The sequence below is a fragment of the Polistes fuscatus genome, unplaced genomic scaffold (assembly GCF_010416935.1).
Source record: "Polistes fuscatus isolate 324 unplaced genomic scaffold, CU_Pfus_HIC Scaffold11, whole genome shotgun sequence".
Taxonomy (NCBI): domain Eukaryota; kingdom Metazoa; phylum Arthropoda; class Insecta; order Hymenoptera; family Vespidae; genus Polistes; species Polistes fuscatus.
This window is the reverse complement of record NW_025113009.1, coordinates 334,092-357,612: the sequence shown is the minus strand read 5'-3', so window position 1 is coordinate 357,612 and position 23,521 is coordinate 334,092. Positions and strand designations below refer to the sequence as shown.

The following is a 23,521-nucleotide window of genomic DNA, read 5'->3' as shown; positions in this document are numbered from 1 at the left end:
AGACGGTATATTAGTCGTTCGGATACGAGAGAACTCGACTCCGATTGGTCGATGGAACGCGCCCATTGGCTGATCTCCCTAACGGTTCGACCGCAGTCCGCGCGGACTCCTATTTTCGTCTTTCTCTTTCAACTTGCTCGCACTTTGTCTCTTCCATCTCACTCTCTCTCTCTCTCTTTCAAACTCTCTCACTCTTCTATCTATCTCTTTCTCTCTTGTGCATGGTACAACGCTTAACGTCCTCGTCGCGCTCGCGACAGACATGATACCAACCACGGATGGTTGCTTGAGTTCTATCTCTCTCTCTCTCTCTCTCTCTCTCTTTCTTTTTGTCTCTTTTTGTCTCTTTCTTTCTCTCCTCCGTTCGTCTCTCATTCCCTTTCTTGCAGTCTTTCTTCGCACTCGGTCGTTCCTCCTTTTCTTTAGCTCTCTTCCTTTTTCTCCTCCTCCACCTCCTCGAAAACAGTCTCTCAGCAGCAAAGCAGCAAGATCCCCCAGACAAGATATGAATTCACGTTCCTCCTTTTATATTCTACGCTCGCCTGCCCTCCATTTTGCTTGCTCGGGCCCCTTGTCTGCTTGGCCGATCTGCGACTACCGTATGTGCCGACTATCTCGCGCGCGACCCTTCTTCCTTTTCTTCATCCTCGTCGTCGTCGTCGTCGTCGTCGTCGTCGTCGTCCTCGTCGTCGTCGTCGTCGCGGGCACACGATCGTCTTGTTCCAACGTCGCCATCGCCATCGCCGTTGCGTCGTCGTGTCGCGTTTTCTTCGTCAACGAGCTCGTCGTCGTAGTCGCGTCGTAGTCGTCGTTCTCGTCGTTCTCATCGTTCTCGTCGTTCCCGTAGTTCTCGTAGTTCTCGTTCTCGTAGCCATCGTTGTCGTACTCGTCGATCTCTTCAGCGTGCCGCTTTGGGCGGGTAAACGTTTACGAGTGAGACCTACGGTTATATTTACTCGCATATATGCACGCGCACACATATTCGGCTAGCGGTCGGCTAACCGCACAAGATAGGAAGGTGGTTCGTTCGGTGGTACAAATGTTAGAGCGAGATAGAACATCACGACAAACGCGAGAGCAAGAGAAATAGAGAAACATTGGATATATTGCGTGGAATTGTCGGAGAAAGAGGGAACACATTGCGGATAACGGAGATAGGGAAACAAAGAAATAGAGTACTTACGTTATAAATAACGCAAAGAGAGAGAGAGAAAAGAAAGAAGTTGAATTCCTCTGAAGAGAGAACGTAAAAGAAGGGTGAGAAAAGAAGCGGAGCGTTAAATATTAAAAACAATCCATCAATTAGCGCTAATGCAGGAGCATTAAGCTTGGTAGCGTTCGTTCTCCCAGTTAGGCGGTAACACGTGTCCGTGTGTCCCTCCTCGTCGATGAGCTGGCCCAAGCGTACATCCGCATACGTGGCGCACTAACGCACACACACACACACACCCACACCCACACGTGCGCGCGAGGGTTGAGTCGACCGACGGGTATCATTTCGGTTCGTTAGGCGCGCTTCGTGTTCTACAGACGCGACCTTGTGTATGTACAAACGTCCGGCGCGAACTCTACATGTGTAAAATCTGTTCGCGTGAGAAGACCCACAGACGTCTACGTATTTTGACAATACTAACTTTTCATTCACGGATTATCGTTTTTCTTCTTCTTCTTTTTTGTTTGTTTGTTTGTTCGTTCGCTCGCTCGTTCGTTCGTTCGTTCGTTCGTTTGGTTTTTTCTTTTCTCATTTAACTGATTAACGTATATTTATTCATGACAGTCTGAATCCAGCGAATTTATTTTATATACAAGCTCGTCGATTTTATTTAACGTGTACTCGCAATTTATGTTAATCGATTCTAATGAAATATGTATCTTGCGAGAGAAAAATATCTCTTACTGAAAAAACATGAAATTTTCTCTCAACTATGTCGCGGATAATTCTCTCGTCAACATAAAATGGATTTCGGTATGCAGAGTGCCAAGATTAAGTGTGGATAGACGAGGAGAGAGAGAGAGAGAGAGAGAGGGAGAAAGCATAGCGAGTGGAGACGAAAGTTAAAAAGCAAACTTAAAATATCTTCTGCTACTAACTAAGTTGCATCCATGGTAGATATATATATATATATATATACGCATATCCGCCGTATGTTTTTTCGAGATATCGCACTAACTTTTTTATACCTCTTTTGTGTTCTCTCTCTCTTCCAATTTTTCATCCTTCCACAGCTGTGCTTTCGCCAGACACGAAACTCGTTATTCTATTTATTTATGTAAATTTGTAAGAAATAAAGGAATCCTTTTATACGAGATTACCCCGTTAGTGCATTGAATTTTTCCAAAGGATCTCAGCTCGCTTCTCCGGGATACAAAATTTCTTTTCTCGTTCTTGAAAAAAGCTTCTCTCGAGGAGAAAGGTTCGAATAGTGTATCGGGAGAAAAAGATCTCGTAGGTGGATAACCGAAAGATTCGAACAGGATCGAACCAACGGAGGAAAAGAGAGATAAAAAAAGAGAGGAAGAAGAAGAAGAAGAAGAAGAAGAAGGAGTCTGTCCTTCCTTCTCTTTTTCTACTTTCTCCCTGCAATCCGGGATAATCCTCGAAGAAGTTCGTCGAGCCATACTCGCGTTCGTATTACCAGTAGTAGTAGTAGCTACTTCGAGTCGAAAGCTCTTGGCAACTTGGGTTTTTCTCTCTTTTATCGTGAAAGCTTGAACGTTGAGTTTGAAGGAGGGTGGGGGGGAAGGTGGCGGAAAGGTGGAGGTCGTAGGAGGTGATTCGATCGGTCGAGGGCAGTGCAACGACGTGCATCGCACCACAGCAAGGGCGACATTATCGCCGGTTGCACACACCGTGCGGCTGCGGATGGTGCGGTATGGTGGTTAGGGCAGTGCACCACAAGGGTGGTCAAACCGCAAACGAGACCACCGTCCTGGCTATCTGCTATCTGGATAACCACCGCAGCCACCGCTACCACCGAGCACCCCAGCACCCCTCGCGTTCACCGCTCGACCACCCGACCTGCCCTCGCCGAGGTGCCGAGCTGCCCAAGCTGGGGGCAGGAGGGAGGGGCTGCGACCCCACGCACACCGCTCGCGACCCACTCGGAAACGGTAGCAAGTTACGTCGGTTAAAGCTTATCTCGCTAATCGACCTCTTCGATCGATAAGTCCTCGATACTACTACCCATGCGAGAAAAATAACTTTACATTTTCTTTTTTCTTTCTCAACATTTTTCTTCTCTCTTTTTTCCTTTTTTTCTTTCGACGATATCGACCCTAGGCGGCATTTTAAGCGTACGATTTTTTTCTCCCCCGTTCGGATAAAGTTTCTAATCATTTTGAAAAACACCGTTTACTTTATAATAATTGTGTAACATAGGTAAGCATACCTATCTATCACTGTTAACCTCTATTTTTAAACATCAATTTACTAGACGTGTAATCAGCACCTTCTATATACTACTACACGGTATATGAAAAAGCCACTCAAGACTGGATCCTCGTAGTTTACGTCCTCGCGTCTACATCTCACCGTGGACTTTATCAATTTAATTGCAGGCAAAAAAAAAATAAAACAAAAAAGAGAAAACGTTGAGACGTCTACGTCGAGAGGAGGGCGCGCCGCGCCGCGCCGCCGGTGACAATTAAAATTTAAGAAACTCGTCGGACGGCAGGTGCAAAGTAAAACGTGCCGCCGCTAAAGCGGGTAAAGGCCTCGCCGAAAACGCTCGTAAACGCCAAAGGCTACGGCGGTATAAGAAGAAAGAAAGAAAGAAAGAGAGAGAGAATAGGGTGAGGGTAGAAAGAAAAATAAAGAATGAGAAAGAGAGGAAGGGAGAGAGAGAGCAAGGAGGAGAGCAAGAATCTCTGGTCTCCATATGCGAAGCTATTACTTCGCCGTGTAATCACCGCGATTCCGCCATGCCGAGACGCGGTGAACTCGCACGATAAATTTCTACGACTCTTCCTTCCTTCCTTCCTTCCTTCCTTCCTATCCTCCTTCGTGTCCTCCCGCATCCTGTCTTCTCTTGGCGTCGTTTTGCCGTTTACGGCCCGACTACCGAGAAATTTAAGCGTACCCAAGCTCATCGGGCAAACGGCTTCAAGTATATACTCACCCTCCTCCTACCCTCTTCTTCCTTTTCCTCCTACTCCATCTATATGTATACACACATTAATGCATGTATATATTTATGTACGGTGCTTATAAGAGGAAGTAGCAGAGGACTTTTAAAGCTCGTACATACACGCGTTACCATCGCGTTTACGACTCTTCTCCGCTAACTGCCACCTTGTGCCTCCGAGACTATTCCCATTCCCCCTCCCACCCTTCCCCACCCATTTCGTTCACTTTAGAATTCTCTTCTGAGCTCATCGCGAAAGGATTTTCAACGTCGAGTAGTATAATACTCGACGGTCTTCCAACTATAATTTATATCAGACAATTGTTGTTATTTCTTGGATTTTTATTTTTATTTTTATGTTTTTTTTCTTATTTCTTTTATTCTTTTATTCTCCAAAAAGTTGATATTAAAAACTGGCGATATCGGTGTTGCTATTTCGCGAAAGAATAAACAGAGAAAAGGAAGCAAGAAAGAAAGAAAGAAAGAAAGGAAAAAATAGAAAACCCGGAGGAACGTCGATGGAAGGCGTGAAAACGAATCGCAGGCGATTTCAAAGATTTATATCCACGAAATGTCGCGTTGGAAAAATATATTTCGGCGTTTATTGGGATCTCTGGGATCGATTCTCGGCGGAGAAACGTGACTTTCATCGCGCTCGCGATACGCCTCACCCTCCCCGTGAACCTCTTCCTTCTCCCCCCCTTCTCTTAAGCACACGCGTTCCAATTTATTTCCGAGATACGCGTAACTCGCAGACGATCGGTGAAGAATTATTTCCAGACGGGTGGACAGATATTTCTAACAGGGCGAGCCCTCCTCCCTCCCCCCTCCTCCCCCTCGCCCCCCTGCTAGTGCCGTCCCAATCTACACCCTCCTCGCTCATTCGGACGATATTTATTAATCCTGCATCGTGCGAATAAACGAATCGAATTGTTCAACGTGAATCGCGAAAAACGACTCGTTTTAAAAAGCTTTCGATTGAATTGAGATTTCACGAATGCGATCAGTTTGTTTTCCACGCGTTAAAAACAAGATCAATCGAGTCGAATGATCATTTTTACCACTCCCCAATCGTTCCATTTATTTACGTATATATAATCAATGATTCTCGTAATATTGTATTTGTTTAAAAGGATTAAATTGAAAAATCATTTCGCTATACGCGTACCCGATACTTTTATCGCGTGTTAGCTAGATATTCCTTTAGAAAAATATAGGTATAACGTATAGATCATTTTTCTATTTCCATTGACCCGTATATATGTGTATTTGTATATATACATATGTATCTATCTTTCTATTTATCTATCTATCTATCTATCCATCCATCTGTCTGTTTGTCTGTGTATCTATCGTGCACGTTCATCATAAAATGGAATCTTCTCTTCAAAGAGTCTACCATTCCGCGAAATAGGAAACCGACCTCGAATATTCATATCCTGCTTGCGAAGATCGAACAAACACGAAAGGATTCGTTCGAGCGGTTTCGTATATAACCGTACAAGCCTTTTCGTGGCATCGCAGTATTTTTGTTAGACACCGAGGAAACCGGAAAGCGCAATCGCCAAAGGCACCATCTTTTTTATCTTACCGTTCGTTGTTATTCCGATATATACGAAAGAACGCTTTCACATGATATACGTATACTACATATGTACATATAGGTACATCCACGATCAAAAACTTTAGCTTTTTTCTATAGATACAAGCTTTTCAATGAATTTCAATTCGTTTTCATTAAATAAAATCATAAAATATAAGGGAGAAACAACATTTTGAATAAAATAAGTGATAGTACAGGATTATTGGGTATTGCGAAATGTAAATAAAAAAGATAATAAACATTATTTTATTGTTAAAACATTGATGATAAAATGATAGAAATTTTTGATCGAGAATGTATTTTATTTATCGAAAAACACAACGAGGCATATATATATATATACGTTATATATATATTTGTGCGAAACTATTTCTTTCTCTCTCTCTCTTTTCGAAAATTGAAAAAGATTTATTTGCAGAATAAGAACAATAAGTCTTCTAGTAAATAAGTAGAACCTTCGTCCCTCGTCGATAAACGAGGGGGTGGTCCATCCGATAAAATACATACACTCATCCACGAGCAATTGAATCGCTTCGAAAATATAACCCCCGTTATTCTTTTTCCGTGCAACGAAGCATGTCGACTAACACCGTTCTCTCTTTCGTTTCGTACGGGCATCGACGAGCAGGCAACCAAGCGAGTCGATGTTCTCCTTCCTTTCGTTTTTGCTGGACGGACGATTTTCTTCGGCTCTCGTGCTGTAAAATAGGAGCTAAAGGAGAAAGGAAAAGAGAGAACAAAAATAAACATAATAGAAAAAGAAAAAAGTAATGTTGTAGTACTATCCCATTGGCAGGAGAGAACGCGAGTGGGTTATATGTGTGTGTGTGTGTGTGAGGTAGGCGGACGAGAAACAACGAGAATGAGAGAAAGAGAAAGAGAAAGAGAGAGAGAGGAATGGAGAATACGTTGGCGCGCGTTTATTAGTGTCCAATTGTGACGAGAGAGGTGTACCGGTGAAACACGAAAGCGAGCGCGTGAACTCGCTCATTTGCGTGGCTGTTAATTTGCCACGTTTGTGTGCGCACTGCCGCCAAGGCCGCAGCGGGACGCCAACGGACAGAGGAAAATTAGTGCCTCGCGTGTGGGTGGGCGCTTTGCGTTCCGTTGCATTCCGTTGCGTTCCCTTTCTTCCTTGTCTGCTGCTCCAAACTACGTCCTCTTTCTCTTTCTCTCCCTCTCTCTCCCTCTCGCTCGTATATTCTAACGGATAAAAATCGGCACGTCGTAAAATATCCTTCTCCAACGACGTCGAAAATCAACAGAGTCATCCGTCTTTCCTACGTAATATACAACACAACGCATACATGCATGTACTTATATTTATTAGTATGCGCACGCGTATGTATGTAGATGTAGATGTATACGATCCAAAACACGCTCATGAATTTCTTATGAGAATACATTAAGCTCTGATAAAAGAGAGGATACGCGTTTGTGTCGCTGCGTTTGCTTTTCGTTCGAGGAAAAAAAAGACGCATTGCCCCTCCCACTCCTTCCCCTCCTCCTCACTAATCACTTCTCCCACTGACTATTCTTTACTTCTTCTTTATTTTAATGACTATAACCCGTAACCTATCCCTGGTACTCCGTTTCTGTCGTAGTTCAACACGAAAGCGCTCGGTTGGTTGAGTTGTCAAATGTCGTAACATATGCTTTAAGAACTTTATTTCATAACTAACGTTACACAGTACCACGTAACTACGTATCACTTCAAACTAACTTCTTTGTTTTCCTTTATTTCGCTGCTTATCGATTACGATTCTATGCTTGAATACCTTTTTGTACTATATTTTTCATAAATATGTATAAGCATAAATAAATCTGACAAAGACTCGACGCGACCTTGTCAACACCGATATTTGTTAAACTCTATACAGTTTTTAGGGTCTTGAATTAAAACACACGAGAAAGACTGAAAAATTCTCAGCCTATCGCGCGACGTTAGGTTGACAATTTTTGAACCAAGCACGAAAATGGCTCACATACGACGAAGTGTTAAAATATACAAACTACTGAAAAGAACCACCCGTATATAAGAATATTTATGAAACTCATTTCTTCGTTTTCTTGGAAACGATTGAATATTTAGGTCTTACTGCTTGGCACACAGTATATGCTCTTAATGGACGGTTACAACTGTGTAGAGTGTAAAAAATCGGTGTTAACAATGTCGTATGGAACCCTTCCAATAGAAATTTATAATTTAATCTCGTAATACTACCTAATAAAATACCTACCTTCCTTCGTATCGATGAAACTCTTCCCTGCAATACAATAAATCTTTCTCTCTCTCTCTCTCTCTCCTGAATTATTCGTAATAACCGATCCGTATTTAGCTCATGTGATATTCAAGATTCATCCGCGAAATGCCGTGGGCGCGTTCGGTACTCGACCCATCAGAGTTCTAACCCCTATTAAACCTACGTAAAAGTCCCCCACCAGCGGGCCGTCCTCTCATTCACCCCCGCCACCTCCCCCTCCGACAACGTCCCCAAACGTCATTCCTCCTCCCGCGTCGCATATCATTACCATGCAAATACGACTCAGCGTGCGGCAAATCCCGCGTAAAATCATCCTTTCCCCCGTTCAAATCCAGCCACCATCGCACCCTACCAACACAGCCCTCCCCCACCCATCCCATTTTCTCTCTCTCTCTCTCTCTCTATTGCTCAACCCTCGTCGCAATACTCTTCTCTATCCCAATGGCGGCCACATATGCAAAATGTGCCGCTATCATAATAACGTTACGTCGATGAACCTTCCATTGAATAGGGCTGAACCGTGTGCATGCATGGCATCGCTAATTACCTACTCGATGGTAGCTTTCGCACGACCACCGCGATCTCTGCCGTGTTCTTTACCACTCTTCCTCTACTACCAGTTGCAAATTCAAATTGCTATCTCTCCTTCTCTCCATTCGAATCGTCTAATTCTACCGATATTAGCAAATATGTATATATATATTGAAATCTCTCTTTTCTCTATCATAATTTGTTATTTTATTCTAAAATATTTTTCAAGCGAATAAATAAAATGATCAAAGCGTTAAAATAAATCATGCACATTTGTATAAATTGAAGAAAGATATGGGCATTGTATTTTACCTACCAGAAAATATTATTTCTTCGTGTCCGTTGAATACATATTCTAAGTAAAAGGAAATAAGTTTGAAATAAATGTTGGATTAAATGCGTCGCTTTATACTCTTTTATTACTCGAATCTTAACCGCTTATGTATAATAATCTCTAAATCTCGATGAATATTTACAAAGATTTTTATCTTTTTCGTGTTTGCCACCGAGCTCTGTCGGTAGACGTAGAAAAATATGACGGTATGCTCGTGATGCTCTCTCCCTATGTATGCATATATATATAAATATATATATGTATGTATATATATATATATATACACATATACATATACACATACGCATATATATATATATATTTGTATATCTATATTATAAGTATATCTATGATATATACAAAAATGTACAAGAGAGGCAAGATATGCGTGAGTAAAGCGTAGCCGTACCCGCTCGTCACTATCCCTTCTAATCCTAAGTAGAATTAATGTTTGATCTCACTGCCAAAGGCGATTCAAATATGCACGTCGAGCGATACGAAACGAACGAAACCGCTTTTCAAGATCGCTTTTTAAAAAGGGAGCTTATCGGAGGCTGTTGTTCCGAGCAGTTTCCTTCCCATCCTTCACTCCTTTGCCCCTTTTGCCTCTTCATCTTCATTCTCCTCCTCCTCCTCCTCCTCCTCCTCCTCATTCACCTTCTTTCACGGTAATTTAAACTTTAGTAAGGCTTCCTCGAGTCTTCGAGTAACTCTTTTATTCAAAAAACTTACGAAATTCGCGACTTTGTCGATCATTTTTTTTAATATAAAAAGAAAGAAAAAGAAAGAAAGTTAAAACGAAATTATTAAAGAAGAAATTAATATTCGAAGCAGTTCGGGGAAAAAATAATTACCATACCGATCATGTTTCGGTTGTCAAAAATATCAAAGTTAAAACTGATCTACAAAATTCGAACTTCTATCACTCGTTTGGTTTTTTGTTATCCTTTTTCTTTTTTCTTCTTGAAATTTATCACCAACGATAGATTAAATTTAACTACGATGAGAAATCCATTTGTCTGTCCCGCTATTTTGTAATAAGAGTCTTTGACCATCAGTAGCAACAACAACAACAACAACAACAACGACGACGACAACGATGACGATAACAAGAACAACAACGGCAACAAAGTCGTTCGTAAATAACGTAACACACGAATTTTATAGATGAACTCTCGGAAAAAATGGTCTTCGATGACGATGACGGTGGAGACTCCATTAAATTGTCTTCAATAAAGTACCTCGTAAACTGTCGCCTTTTTGTCACCAGAACCTGTCACGATATACTTGTCGTCCGCGGAGATGTCACAGCTAAGCACCGATGACGATTCCTTCGACTGAAATCAATCGATAATCGACACATGTCCAATAATCAAAATACCATTTAAACGATGAAATAGATATATGTGCCCGTAATTATGAAAGTGGTCTTCTAAGTCATATATTTCTTGTTTCGAGATATATAAATTATTACATTTGAACATTAAATGAATTCTATATAATATTGAAATAATAAACGCTATCTAACGGTTTATTTTTTTGACAATATCGTGAAAATTACATTGAATTCATTTAGTTTCAAATAATGTGCTGTGAAATAACTAATAAACTTATTTTTTTTTTTTTAATTTTCACTTAGACACCACTTTCATAATTATGGGCACATATAAAAATATAAAGTAAAAGGTGTAGTAAAAATAATAAGTACGGCGAAAGATAAACGGATAAAAACAAGAAAAAAAAGAGACAAAAAAACAAACGTATGGTCGGCACGATACACGTCATTTCGCGCGATAAAAAAAAATGTCACCGTAGGAAAAACTTTCCTCGCACTCTCTCTCATCAAATTTTACGTTTGCGAAGCCAATTTCGCGTGAAATCGAAACATTAGTATTATGTATCTACCTTGTCGTATCGTATGTATCAAAGTATTGCGTATCTACGAATTTTACTTTGCGGAATGATTTCAACGATCGCGCACAGTTTATATATTATCTGGGTAAAATCTGAGGGAGAGGGGGAAATAAAAAAAGATATCGTATTTTGGTTTCCCCAAAACTGCACGCGGATTTACGCGGTAGAAAACAAATAAAGAAAAAGAGAGAGAGAGAGAGAGAGGGGTAGTGCCAAGCGGAATGTAAAAATACATTTTTGGAAACACGGCTGACAATGGAAGGGCTATAGATCTTTCGAATTCGTGACGAGAGTTAGTAGTAGTCTGGCTCGAAAAATCGAATATCGCGATTCAAACGAATTTGAATTTTTATTCAAAAGTGTAATCGAAACGAGATCATCCGCTTGATTTTACTAGTCGCCCGATAGACATTTTAACTCTTTTCCCGTTCAATCTCGTCGTGAAAGTGAATCATTTTTATCACGCGGTATATATATACGCGAAATTTCATAAGATTTTTAAACTTTTAGCAATAAATATACAACAACAATAATGATAATAATAATAATAATAATAATAATAATGTTTCTTACCTGGAATATCGAGGCACCATAAGGCGTACGCCAGGCGTTCAAAAGGTTGTCTTTTCCCGTCGAGACGAACCATTTGCCGCTCGAAGCAAATTTCAGAGATAGTACGCAGGACTCGTGTAGATGCAGCTGATACTTGTCAGGTTTTAGAGCGTGTAGTACCTCGACGTTGGAATTCTCCATGCCGACGGCAAGCCAATCGCCAGTGGGGCAGTAACCGAGCGAGAAAATCTGCGACGTGAAATCGTGTTGTTGAAGTTGACGACCTTCTCGGAGATCCCATGAGCGTACTGTGTTGTCAAGACCACCGGTCCACAATTTCGACCCATTTGCGGAGATATCGATGCAAGAGGCACCGTCCGTGTGACCTTGGAACTGTCGAACCAACGCCTGATTTTGAAGATCCCAAACTGCGATGTTTCCGTCGCTGCAGCAACTGAAGCAGACCTTCGAATCCGGAGAAATTGCGAGGGCATAGCACGCCGGTGCCGATGAGGTTAATTCCGCTTTGATTCTCGGCGTTGGACTCGCCAAATCCCAAATGCTCAATTGACTTGCCTCCCCGCCAACTATCAACGTCCTACCATCCGGCAGTAACTTCACTGATCTGTATTATTCCCCGAGAAAAAAAAACGATAATGCATTTTACAATGCTTAGCGTCCATTGGAATGACGTTTTTCTGATAATTTATCATCGTGGAATCAAAATACCATCATTTAAATAACGCGATAATGTAAGGGAATACTTTAGAGATGATTATGTAGACGGTGGTATTAAAATTCGTTCATCGGGAGATCGTATTTTCAACGATAATTAATGCATGCTCACGGAGATTTTAATCGAACAATAGCGCGCCAAATTTACATATAAGCGGGCTAAAATATATCAAATCCAGTAAAGGCTCTATAAAAGAGAGAGAGAGAGAGAGAGAAAGAGAGAGGAACGGGAAACGTGATTGCAAGAAACGTGTATGAAATTTAATTAACATACGAGCATTAACGATCACATAGCGGAGGAGCGAAACGCGAACAATTTGCCGCTTGGAATTTTATTACAATGCAAAAATACGCTTGACGTTCGTAAAATATCGAAAGAGAAAGAAAAAGAGAGGGAGAGACAGAGAGAGAGAGAGAGAGAGTTCTGCGCGAATTCTGGTCGATTCCTGCGGTTTTGTTTTCATTATAAATCACTGCCGCTTTTCGAATGGTTATTAATTTTTCAATGTAACGTCATAATATACGCGAATATCGTTCATCCGTATTTTTCACGCGATAAAAGTTCAATTTTTACGTTTACGTTGTTTCTTGGGACTTTATTATTGAATATACGAAAAAAAAAAAAGAAAAAAAAAGGGAAAAATTGTACGAATGGAAAAATAAGAATGGATAATTTCCACGAACCTGATGTAATTATCACGTTGCAAACAATCGAGCTGGGAGACAGGCTTCGCGCTCCCAGTCCCGCCCTGACTGATGTCCCAGACCTTGACGCATCCCTTGCCGCCGGTGTAAACGTACTTGGTCGGATTGGAGATCGTGACCGCGCACACGACCTCGCCGTGACTTAGGGTATTAATCTGACGCGCGTGACGCGGTATCCCGCTTGCCATCAAAGCATCTAAGGGGAAGCTGGCTGGTTGCATGTGTCCGTCGCCCGACACTTGGAAACTGTAAGCTCTGTTAGACAAAAGTCAACGCCGGAAAAGATGAATATTATTGATCGTTGATAAATTTGGGATCGACGAATCCGTCGTACTTACGGTTTGCCGCTGGGTACACCAACCGCGCCCACGATAGGTGCCCTCATCGTGACGTGGGGATCATAGAGTTGTTGAAGAGAAGGCGGTGCTCTGGGTGGCGCATAACCGTTGTAGCCGATCATGTCAACGTGAGGATGTTGAGCAGCTGGCCCGAGATGATGGGGAGGTGGCCCGGGTGGATAATGAGGAGGGTAAGGACCGGGTACCGCGGTACCGGTCGGTGGACCTTGCAAAAGTTTAGCCGAAGCCGATGTTTTTAAACCAGCACTAGCACTACCACCACCGGCACTACCGCCACTACCACCACCGCCACCGACGACCGAACCAGAAGTAGGCGTGAGAGACTTCGAGATCGGTGTCGTAGCTTTCTCACGTTCTTCCATTTTTTTGGCCGAAGGTGTGCTCGCATTGCTACTCGTCCCACTTCTAGGCGAGTGCGGCGTAATGTCTTTTTTCGTTTGCACGCTGCTACCCAATGGTGCCACTACCACCTTGTCTATGCCATTTTCTCGAGGAGACGACCTTCCATTGACCACCGGACTCGCCGGACCCTCGCTCGCATCGTCCACCACCAGATCCTGATCGCTCTTCTCTCCGTCGCTCTATTGCAATCGAGAAGAAGAATATAAAAAAAAAGGAAATAAGAAAAACGCGATCTCGACTCTAACAACTCTCTTCGTAATTACCTCCTTCCACGATAGTGATTATCTAATCGAGATTACCTATGTATCGGCTCTCTCTAATGCAACTAGCGACACTCGATAGGAATCTAATTAGCGATAGCGATCTAACCTGCCTTACCGAGCAACCGATTAATCGGGGATTTCTTCGGAACGACTAAATTATAGTCTTCTCCAATACCAAAGATCCTTATCGTTTATCGCGCGTATATAGTTATGCGTGTAAATTACCTACACTAAGAAATATGGAACTTACGTGTCCGATGTCCTTGTCCTGTTCCTTCTTCATTTTCTTTATGTGCATCGAATGTTCGTGATGGTTCTGGGAATGATGACCGTGATGGGACTCTTGCGGCGTTCGTGGTCGACTGTACTTGTCACCGGGAGATATGGAACTTCTCTGTAATACGAAAAAAGTCCTTCCATCAACATTTCTTCTTTCTTTTTTTTCTTTATCGACAAGAAAAAAGACTGTAGGATTCGTGAAAAAAATTGGGCCGTTGGACCGACTGGACCGGGACTCGAACCCGGATTTTCCTCTTTTCGGGCGACTACTTCTCTTTAACCATCGAGCTATCCAGGGCCCACCGTCCAATCTCCTCACGAATGCCTATTTAAGTGTTTGACTCGGAGGTGCTCGCATCCCACAAAACTTTCCCAAGAAAAAAAAGAAAGAGATTCAAAGGAGTCCGCCTACGATAGTATGAAAAAAAAAAAAAAGTTAGAACCGTTGTTTTAAAAGAATTTATTCGAATCGATATTATTATAGGAGGAATGATATCTTATTTTTCTGCCAGATGATAATACGAACAAGAAGTTTTCTACATGGATGTTACGTGACAAACCATAATTATCTACGTCGATGGTTATTAACAATCGTCAGGCGAGCTTTCGCGGTAATCGATTTCGATTTTAGCGGGCGACGTGAAACGGGAACGGTTCGTAAAGCGTACTCGTTTAGAGCCCCGCCGCCACGAGGACGATATTAAAATGTAATTTTGGCTGTCAGCGCGATTACCGCACTATTAACGATCTAGTCGAGTCCACTTTTATTATCCTCGTGCTTGCTCGCGTTCAATCCTCCCTATTCGTTCCACCATCGATCCAATGAATTTCACATTTTACACTTTACATTACGACCTACAAATTTTTCCTATTTTTATTTTTGTCGGTTCGAATGAAAACGAAAAAAGTATATTATCGTGAAATTAAATACACGCTTTCGTTTCTTCGCGTTCCTTTTTTTTTTATCACCCTTTTTTCTACGCCTACATATTTACGCGAAAATCATCGTGCGAAAAGATGATCGTATAATATTGTTGGAACAAAACAAAAAAAGAGAGATAGCCGATATTTGCGCAAAATTTCTCGAATCGCAAGGTGGCACGCGTCGTCTTCGGCCATCGGTCAAGCTTAAATAAAGCATAATGGAATTCATGGACGGGAAGAGAGAACAAGGGGGAAGGTAAAAGGGTTGTAAAAAAAGGAAAAGATAGGATAACCGCGGTGGCCCGAGGCTTGCGAACGTGGCTTTTCTCGCTCTCTCTTTTTCTCTCTGTCTAAAGAGTGTGAGAAGAGAAGAGAAAATGAGCTGCGAGACGAAAAGGGACAGGAGGAAAGGGTTGGGGGGGTGGAGAAGAAAGGGGTCGGCCTGGTAGGGCCGATAATGATTATAGAGTGGGCATGCATAACCTACGGCTGCGAGTGGAGAGAGCAAAAAGAAAGAAAGGAAGAAAGAAAGAAAGAAAGAAAAAATGAAAGGAAAAAAAAAGGGAGAGATATATAAAACGAAAGAAAGAAGAAAGGAGGGAAGGAAGGAGAAAAAAAATGATAGAGAAAAAGAGAGAAAGAGAAAAGGATGGAGGACACGAACAGCAGGCTCGGAACGGAAAGTGCCTCGAGCACGAAGAGAGGAAGAAGAGAGGAAAATAGAATGGCAAGACGCGGAATGAGAGGGCGTCGGTGGGCGTTTCGCGGTCCTGCGATGATTACAGACCCGGCAAACCTATAATACACGCTCCGCGCTCCCTTCTCGCCCTTCTTTATGGCCTACCTTCCTTTCTTTCCATTATTTTTTCCGTCTCACTCTTTCTTTCTTTTTTTCTCTCTTTCTATTGCTCTCTTTTGGTCTTTCTTGTCTCACAAACGATACCTTTTCCCTATCACCCACCTCCCACCGCCACATCTTTTCTTTTTTTCGTTCTTCTTCCTTTCTCACCCTCTCTCTCCGTTTACCTATCATGCTTTTCACGCGCAATAACACGTTCTCTTCGCTTCTATTTAACAATTTTGTTTTTCTTTTTATTTTTTTCGTTGTATTTTTCTTTTCTTTATTTGCAACATCATAAACGTCTGGGAAGTACTTTGCGGAACATGTATCTTTATTCTTCTATAATTTGAATTCTTAACATGTAAAAGAGCTTAACTGATTCGTATGTAGGAGTATACATAGTATATATGAGTGCACTTTACATATTTACATTTATACGTATTTACATATTTCACGTAATACATATTAATGCATTCAGTGTTCGCGCAAGCACGTTATAAACAAAACTGGCGAGGGGCTGCCCCTCTCTCTCTCTCTCTATCTCTCCCTCTCTGTTTCCTCTCCTCTCTTTGAGAATTGACCGAAGGCTCACGTTGCTAGGATAATTAATTCTTCGGCAGAATTAAATTAACGATCGAATCGAAACACGGAAATTATGTATATACGAGTAGATGTTGCGTGTAATACTATTCGCATAGGCACGCATACTTGGTGTTGGTACCGACGAACGGAAGATATATATATCGAGCATAAATTTAACGCTTTACCTTCTACGTTTCTCTTTCCTTCTCTTAGAATAACAAAGAGATTACCAGGTGCGCTTAAAATTCATATTTGAATTCGTAATTTCATTTCGACAAGGTGAAAACGGACAGGTAATTTTACGGTGACGGAGAAAGGTGGAAAATGCGTCTGTTACGTTTTCCCGTTCTCTCTATTTCTATCTCATTCTCTTTCTCACTTTCGTGCTTAATCCCAGAACGTATAGTAGTTGAACTTCAGCCCTACTACCATCGCTATTCTACGTTACTAGCAACTACTACACAACACAGCGGTTGCTCTCGCTGTTAGTACTACTACTCTTCTCCATGTACTTTCTCTTTCTCTCTCTTTCCGCGCGGCCACTTTCCGTGGCTCTCGAGCGTCCGTCGAAAACATAAATTGCACCGTAGAGAGCGCGTATATACGCAAAGCAGCAGCCGGCACGCCGGCATTCGTTCGTTGGTTGGTTCGTTCGTTCGTTTCTACCACCCTTCGCGAGCACGAAAAGTTACACGCGTGTAATCTGCGTGTTATACACGAGGCTACGTTGAGTACCACCACGCTCGAGTACGCTTGCACGCGCTTCTCTCTGACTTACGACTCGACTATGCGCTTGTGCTCTCGTGCTCGTGCTCGTGCTTGCTCGGGCATCTCTCTTTCTCTCTCCGTCTATCTCCATTTCTTTCTTTTTTTCTACAAAAGCACTATTTCTTTTCTTTTCCATTTTGTTTTCTTCCATTCTTTTCTCCCTTCCCTCGTTTCTCTTCTTTCTTCTTGCAACGAGAACTTAGCCTTCGCCAAAATATACTAATTACGTTGGACAAGTTGGGGAAAGAGGACGAGCTTAAAAAGCCTCACCTTCTTCTTTCTCGTATCTTCATCTTTAACGAAATACTATTTTTGGCAGTAAAAGCCGTCCTCATTTTCATCCTCGTCCTCATCCTCCTTCTCATCTTCATTCCCGTTGTCGTCGTTTACGCATTTCCCCTCGCCGACTATCAACGAGTCCAATTGCCACGATTTCACGGCTAATCGGATTATTAATTTGACGTTTCGATAAATAATTTATACGGCCAGTTCTCCGAATGAGAAATATTTAACGATGCGCGAGATCGCGTAGCTATAAATTTCGACGAGAGATTTGTACCCATGTATTTAGCCACGTACACACGCACACATACATATGATGCGTCCACCTATACATACACACATACATACGTAGATACGTGTATCTACTAGGTACGTACGAAGTAGCTACGTGCATATAAACGATGCAATAACAGCAATAACCGAGGCGAACGTTCGGCGCGAGCGTTGATTACGACCGCGAGAGAAAAAAACAGCTTTATCGCCTTTCATCGCGCCGACATTCGACGCAGATAATGGGGAAATTCGTTACAATCGAGAATCGCTTGCAGCACGAACGAGCTTTCGAAAAAAAAAAAATACAAATATTTAAAAAAATAAAACAGAAAATATCGTTTAACTTCATACGTATATAATAAATATGTTATATATATTCTACGTAATGTACGTAAGGTATTGTCCGATAGGAAAATTCGTAGCTCGCGTGACTCCTTTTATGAATCTCTCGCACAAACACACAGTTTCTCTCTTTCTCTCTTTCGAGGGATTAAGATGCGAAAAAATCGAATTTTTATTGTTTTGTTTAAATTGTTCGCCTACTCACGTGTCTCTCCTCGGTCGAGCTAAGACCTGCAACAGAATAAAAAAAAAATATCTCGTTAGCCCGACTAAACTTTTACTGGGAGAAGAATCCCGGACGTTTATAACACACACAGTGTATCCTTTTATATTTAAATCATTATTTTTCACATTTAATCTACCTCCTCCCTCTCTCCTCTTGCGTTCTTTTTATTTCCTTTCAATTCTTTTTTCTTTTTTTTCAATCATCGAAAACGATTTTCTCTCCTTGTCCGATGGAGCGTGGAAAGAGTCGAGAGAGGAAAAAAAAAAAAGAAAAAAGCAGTGAGCGGAAAACGCATACCTACTAACACGCGCGAAACGCGTCGATAAAATGTTAATAACATAGAAAGGGATGTGCGAGGTCTATGGAACAAAAAAAGAGAGAAAGAGAGAGAGAAAGAAGGGGTGCGGGGGTGGAGAGGGAAAACGGCACCCGTATAAATGATCTTCATGCATATTTATGCGCTTTTCGCTGAAAACCGCCGGTGTACGCTAACAGGGTGACGCAACACGCTTTCGTCTCTCGAAAGCGGATACCCGAAAAGCGCTTTGAAAATTTCCGGGCAAGCGAACCGACTCGTCCTGTTCCATCCCCCGTGTCCCTCCCCCCTCCACCCCCCTTCCTCACTCCAACACCTCTTCCATCCTCCTCTTCCTCCCCCCTGGCACTCGCTTTGCGTCGCCTAGACACTACATATTTTTTTTAACGTCATGCACGCTGCACCTCTGATGCCTCCCTCTCCCTCTTCCTCTCTCTCTCTTTCTCTCTTCCTCTCCAACCCCTTCGACCACGACCACGACCACCACCACCACCACCATCACCGCCAACACCAAAATACCAACACTACCACCCCTCTTTATCCACGCCTGAACGCAAGCTTTTCATTCAACGCGGGAAATGATATGTGTGTGTGTACATACGCGTCGAGTATCGCAAGATCAAACGAGTTTCGTCTATGAAAGAATAGAAAATTTCGTTTTCTATCGCTACAATCCACGGAAATCATTGCGCGAATATTTCTATTTTTAATTTATATATAATATATACAGGGTGTCTCCTTAACTGTATTATATAGTTGATATATCGACGATTTAAATTAATCTCGTTAATAAGAATAATTATCGTACATTTAATAACGACGTATAGTACAAATACAAGTATCGTTTTGTAAGCAGTTATATACGATTCATTCTTTAACTTACGTATTTTAAAGACATAAATTTTAATTTCTTTGACACGCGAAATACCTACTTCCTTTTATAAACGTGCGGAGATCGTACGCGAGGTACGACAACAGTGAAAGAAATTGGTTTGAAAATCATTTTTTTTCTTGTTTTTCTTATCTCTCTCTCTCGATCTTTCATATCGTATGAAGTAATTTCTTACCTTTTATTATCTCGAGGAAGCGCTCGTTTCGAATACTTCCGTAGCATTCGGTCGAATGCAAACCTGTAATTACCGTGGGCACATCGTGTCTTATCTTTTTTCACCAATTTCTGACGTTTACTCTATACACAATGGCGTGGAGGCATTTCATGTTGTCCTTTGGTTATATCAACTCGACTTTTTACGATAACGATCATTGAAGCAGAAAAATGGTCAAAGATCACGCATGAATATGTGAACGTATACTATATATTCTTTAAAAAAATTTTTGTTCTTTCTCTTCACTGTTTTCGTGCCTCTACGACAAGTGTGGTAACTCCCTCGTACGCGTTGAGTAAAATAGAGGGGAGAACGCGTGTTAAGTGTACACCCTGTATATCGTACACCTATAACCCGAATAATTCCATATACTTTTCTCGACTATGTTACGATAAGGTTCGCGTGTGCCGGTACCATCGTGAATTATCATGTCCCATCGAGACTTTCGCTCGACAACAGCTCGCAACGATACGCGAGGACGACGACGAAAAATGAACGAACGAACGAACGAACGAACGAGCGCTCGCGAGGCATGTTAACAACGCAATTCAACGCAACGCGAGCCGCGTTTGCAATCATTATGCGGAGGAAAAGAAACACGCGATCTTTCGCTATTCCGCGATAGCTAACGGTATTACTACTGCACCACCTTTTTCGAAACGACGAAAAAAGTGTCCTTCATTCCACGCTATTAAAACTCCTTCTACATTTCTATCAACGAATGTAAACCTTTCCAACTAACACGAGTCGTTTAATTTCTATCCTAACGATTTCTTCTTATTACCCGTTTAATTAACCAACGAAACAACAATTATTATCAATCATGACATGTACAAAAAAAACAAATGCCAAATTAAATTTCTATAAAATATTATTTAAATCAAAAAAAGAAAAGAAAATATAAAAAAAATTGTCAACCTACTTGTGTATGGGTATGGATATCGCATATAATTGTCAAAATTTGATAGATTTTCGATATAATCGCCTGGATGATATCTAAAAAACTGACCACCGTTGCTTTTGAGATCATCCGGTTGGCCGCGATGAATCTCTGGTTTAGCTAACATCGAAAGCGGGTGAGGAGTAGTCGTTCCGGGTGTTGCCGCTGTTCCCGGAGTCAATCCAAGGCTGAGTAAAGTCGCGGAAGTGGAAGTTGGTACCGGAAGACCACCAGCTGGTCCTAATCCAGGAAGACCCGGGATTCCTGGATGGGCAGCTATAGCCGCTCCTGGCAGTTGTTGAGCGTGTATTTGCTGCAATAGACGTGGAATATCGGACCTCTGTTGTTGCAACGTCTGCAAGGAAAACATAATTATATTTAACGAGCGTGAAACGTATGTATGTATGCGCGGATGTAAGTGTACACGATGTATGTCAATGTTTTTTTTTATTTCGATGCATTTCATACGTTCGTACAAGGACGTGCAAACTGATGACAACAGTGTTTACGATAGAAAAAAAAGAAAAAGAAAAAAGAAGCAATATTTCAAACGTAAGTTTAATTACGATACATTCGAGAGACGAATTCTCGAGTATAAAATTTGCTCAATAGATAAATAAGAATTGTATTGAGAAATCAATATGTGATTTATCATAGGGGGTTAATGTCCTAAATAAACGAACATTTATATGGACGTGTCAATAGAATGATTCAACCCTCATTATTATCCACCCTTCTCTAAAAAGCAGGCAGGTACGGGTATTTGTCCACAAGTTCGCCTTTCTCATATTACCCATCCCATCGAAGTAGAAACGTAAACGCGCTGCTGCTAGCTGCTAGTAGACTAGCAAGCATCGTACGTTTGAGAAGGCAGCGAGGAGAAAGAGAAAGAGAAAGAGGAAGAGAGGAAATAATACAAAGGCTATTATTCAAGTATGTAACCGCTGCATGTATTATAGAAAGAGTGAGAAGGAAAGAATATTGATCGTGTTCTAGATAATAGGTTTCGAAAATAGAAAGCGCAAGGAAAGGAAGAGTAATAGAAGAGAGGAAGGGAGAGGAAGGTAGGGTCGTTCGACGAGCCCTAGGGATTGCGACATTTGTATATATACGTATAATTTAATGTAAGATAGTATGCGTGTGTCGGGACGTACAAACGTGAAAAGGGAAGTAGGGGGAATCCCGATAAACTCGTTACGCGTGCGAATCGTGCTTATCGTGGATTTCACTTTAGGCACTTAGGGGTGTGCAAAGAGAGAGAGAGAGAGAGAAAGAGAGAAGGGAGAGAAGAGCCTGAGGGGTTTGCCAGCACTAGGGGTGGATTATACGAAATAATCCCTCTCGGGCTACGCGCCGATTGTGTGCGATAGTTATTTCCCCGTCTCCGCCCAGTGAACTCGCCCCGAAGGGCTGCGGATTGCCTTCTCTATGTAGGTTCCTTGCTTGGAATGAATCGCCAGGAGAAGGTCACGTAGATATATAGAATATATATATATATGTATACATATATATACATAGATTCCCCCGTCGGTGCCAAGACCAGCCAACGTTTATCTCTCCGGGGACGTATTTGCGGCCCGCTACCGGCACGTACGTGAGGAAGTACCGTGCAATTTGCCCCCCGGCCACTCGACTTCCGGTTTAAGGGCCACACCGACTCGAGTTTCCTGCCACCCTCCAGAGAAAGCCCTCCTTCCTCCCCTACAACCTTTCTACCTCGGCTTTGCGTCCGGATTCATCACGTGCCACTTCATTATCCTATCTTTCTTTCCGCTTTTCTTTCTCTTGCAAGTTTAATCCTTGCGATAATACGAACAAAAATATCAGAGCTTTGTTCTTCCATCTAATGTAAACGACACGTACAATTTTTCTCCACGTTTGATCGGCCAATAATTCGAATTCGAATAAAACGGAATCGGCGCGAAAGGTAATCATTTCAAACGACGTTTTACGCGGTATGAATAATCGGCTCGACAGGCGGACAACGTTTATGATAAAATGCGACAATTAGAAGGAATGAAAAAAAAGGACAAAAAATCCCTTAAGAAGAACTACAAAAGAAGGGGCTCTTTGCGTTCGGATCGAAAGTAAGGATGATTAAAGGCCTTACAAAGGTGAGACTCGAACCCCTCTTCTTACCTGTGCGCGTTAAACGCACCGAGGTAAGCGTGACAAAAAGCCGTGTGGGGCTCTGCAGGGTTGAGCATGAAAACGCATGCATGCGTACGAGGGAGATGGTTAAATCGACAGACAGGCAAACAGACAGAGAAAATGATAGATGGTGAGAAGGGGGCAGGGGGACGGGGGGAAAGGGAAGGGAGTTCGAAGGGCTGCTGCGTTCAGCGTGCAGTATTATTAAACGAAATATTGATTCAAGCCCTGTTTACCGAGTAATACATATTCATGGAGGGTTGGCGCTTCTGTCTATTTGCCCTCATCGCCTCCAGAACGCGTCTCCCCGTTCAAACTCCCCCCCTCTACCCTCCATTCCCTTCCGCCTCCTCTCCGTCTGTCTCTCTCTGTCTCTCTCTCTCATTCTGTTCTTTCGTAGCCTACCATACTACCAATATACAACACCTGATTACCGAGAACCACAAGATCGTTTTTTACCTTGCGTTCCCTTCTGCTTTTCTCCCCCTTCCTTTCCTTCCTTTTTTTTTCCTTTTCATCAAACGAAGATGGCCATCTTCCCTCGCTCCTCTCTTTTACCTTTATTCGTTCTTTACGGTATATAATACTATATGGTATACAAAATTATTATAGCTTTGGAGTTCCTACCCTTTCGATCGCGAGTGCATGATAATTATTTTTTTTTTTTATTTAGGTACTTAATTTATTTTATATGCGAACATTTTT

The 23,521-nt window shown here is 42.0% G+C and overlaps 1 protein-coding gene across 2 annotated transcripts in view; it reads right to left on the bottom strand.

Annotated features, from left to right (window-relative positions):
- Positions 1 to 8,923: 8,923 nt before the first annotated feature.
- Positions 8,924 to 23,521, bottom strand: part of LOC122526241 (protein groucho-like) — a 43,170-nt gene continuing 28,572 nt past the window's right edge. For both annotated transcript variants that reach the window (XM_043649526.1, XM_043649527.1), the window contains 7 exons: positions 20,735 to 21,020; positions 18,283 to 18,308; positions 14,037 to 14,180; positions 13,101 to 13,702; positions 12,742 to 13,017; positions 11,344 to 11,947; positions 8,924 to 10,193 (listed from right to left, as the gene is read on the bottom strand). In XM_043649526.1, the coding sequence (XP_043505461.1) occupies positions 10,086 to 10,193; positions 11,344 to 11,947; positions 12,742 to 13,017; positions 13,101 to 13,702; positions 14,037 to 14,180; positions 18,283 to 18,308; positions 20,735 to 21,020 (2,046 nt within the window). In that variant the 3' untranslated portion in view covers positions 8,924 to 10,085. The remainder of the gene's footprint in view (positions 10,194 to 11,343; positions 11,948 to 12,741; positions 13,018 to 13,100; positions 13,703 to 14,036; positions 14,181 to 18,282; positions 18,309 to 20,734; positions 21,021 to 23,521) is intronic.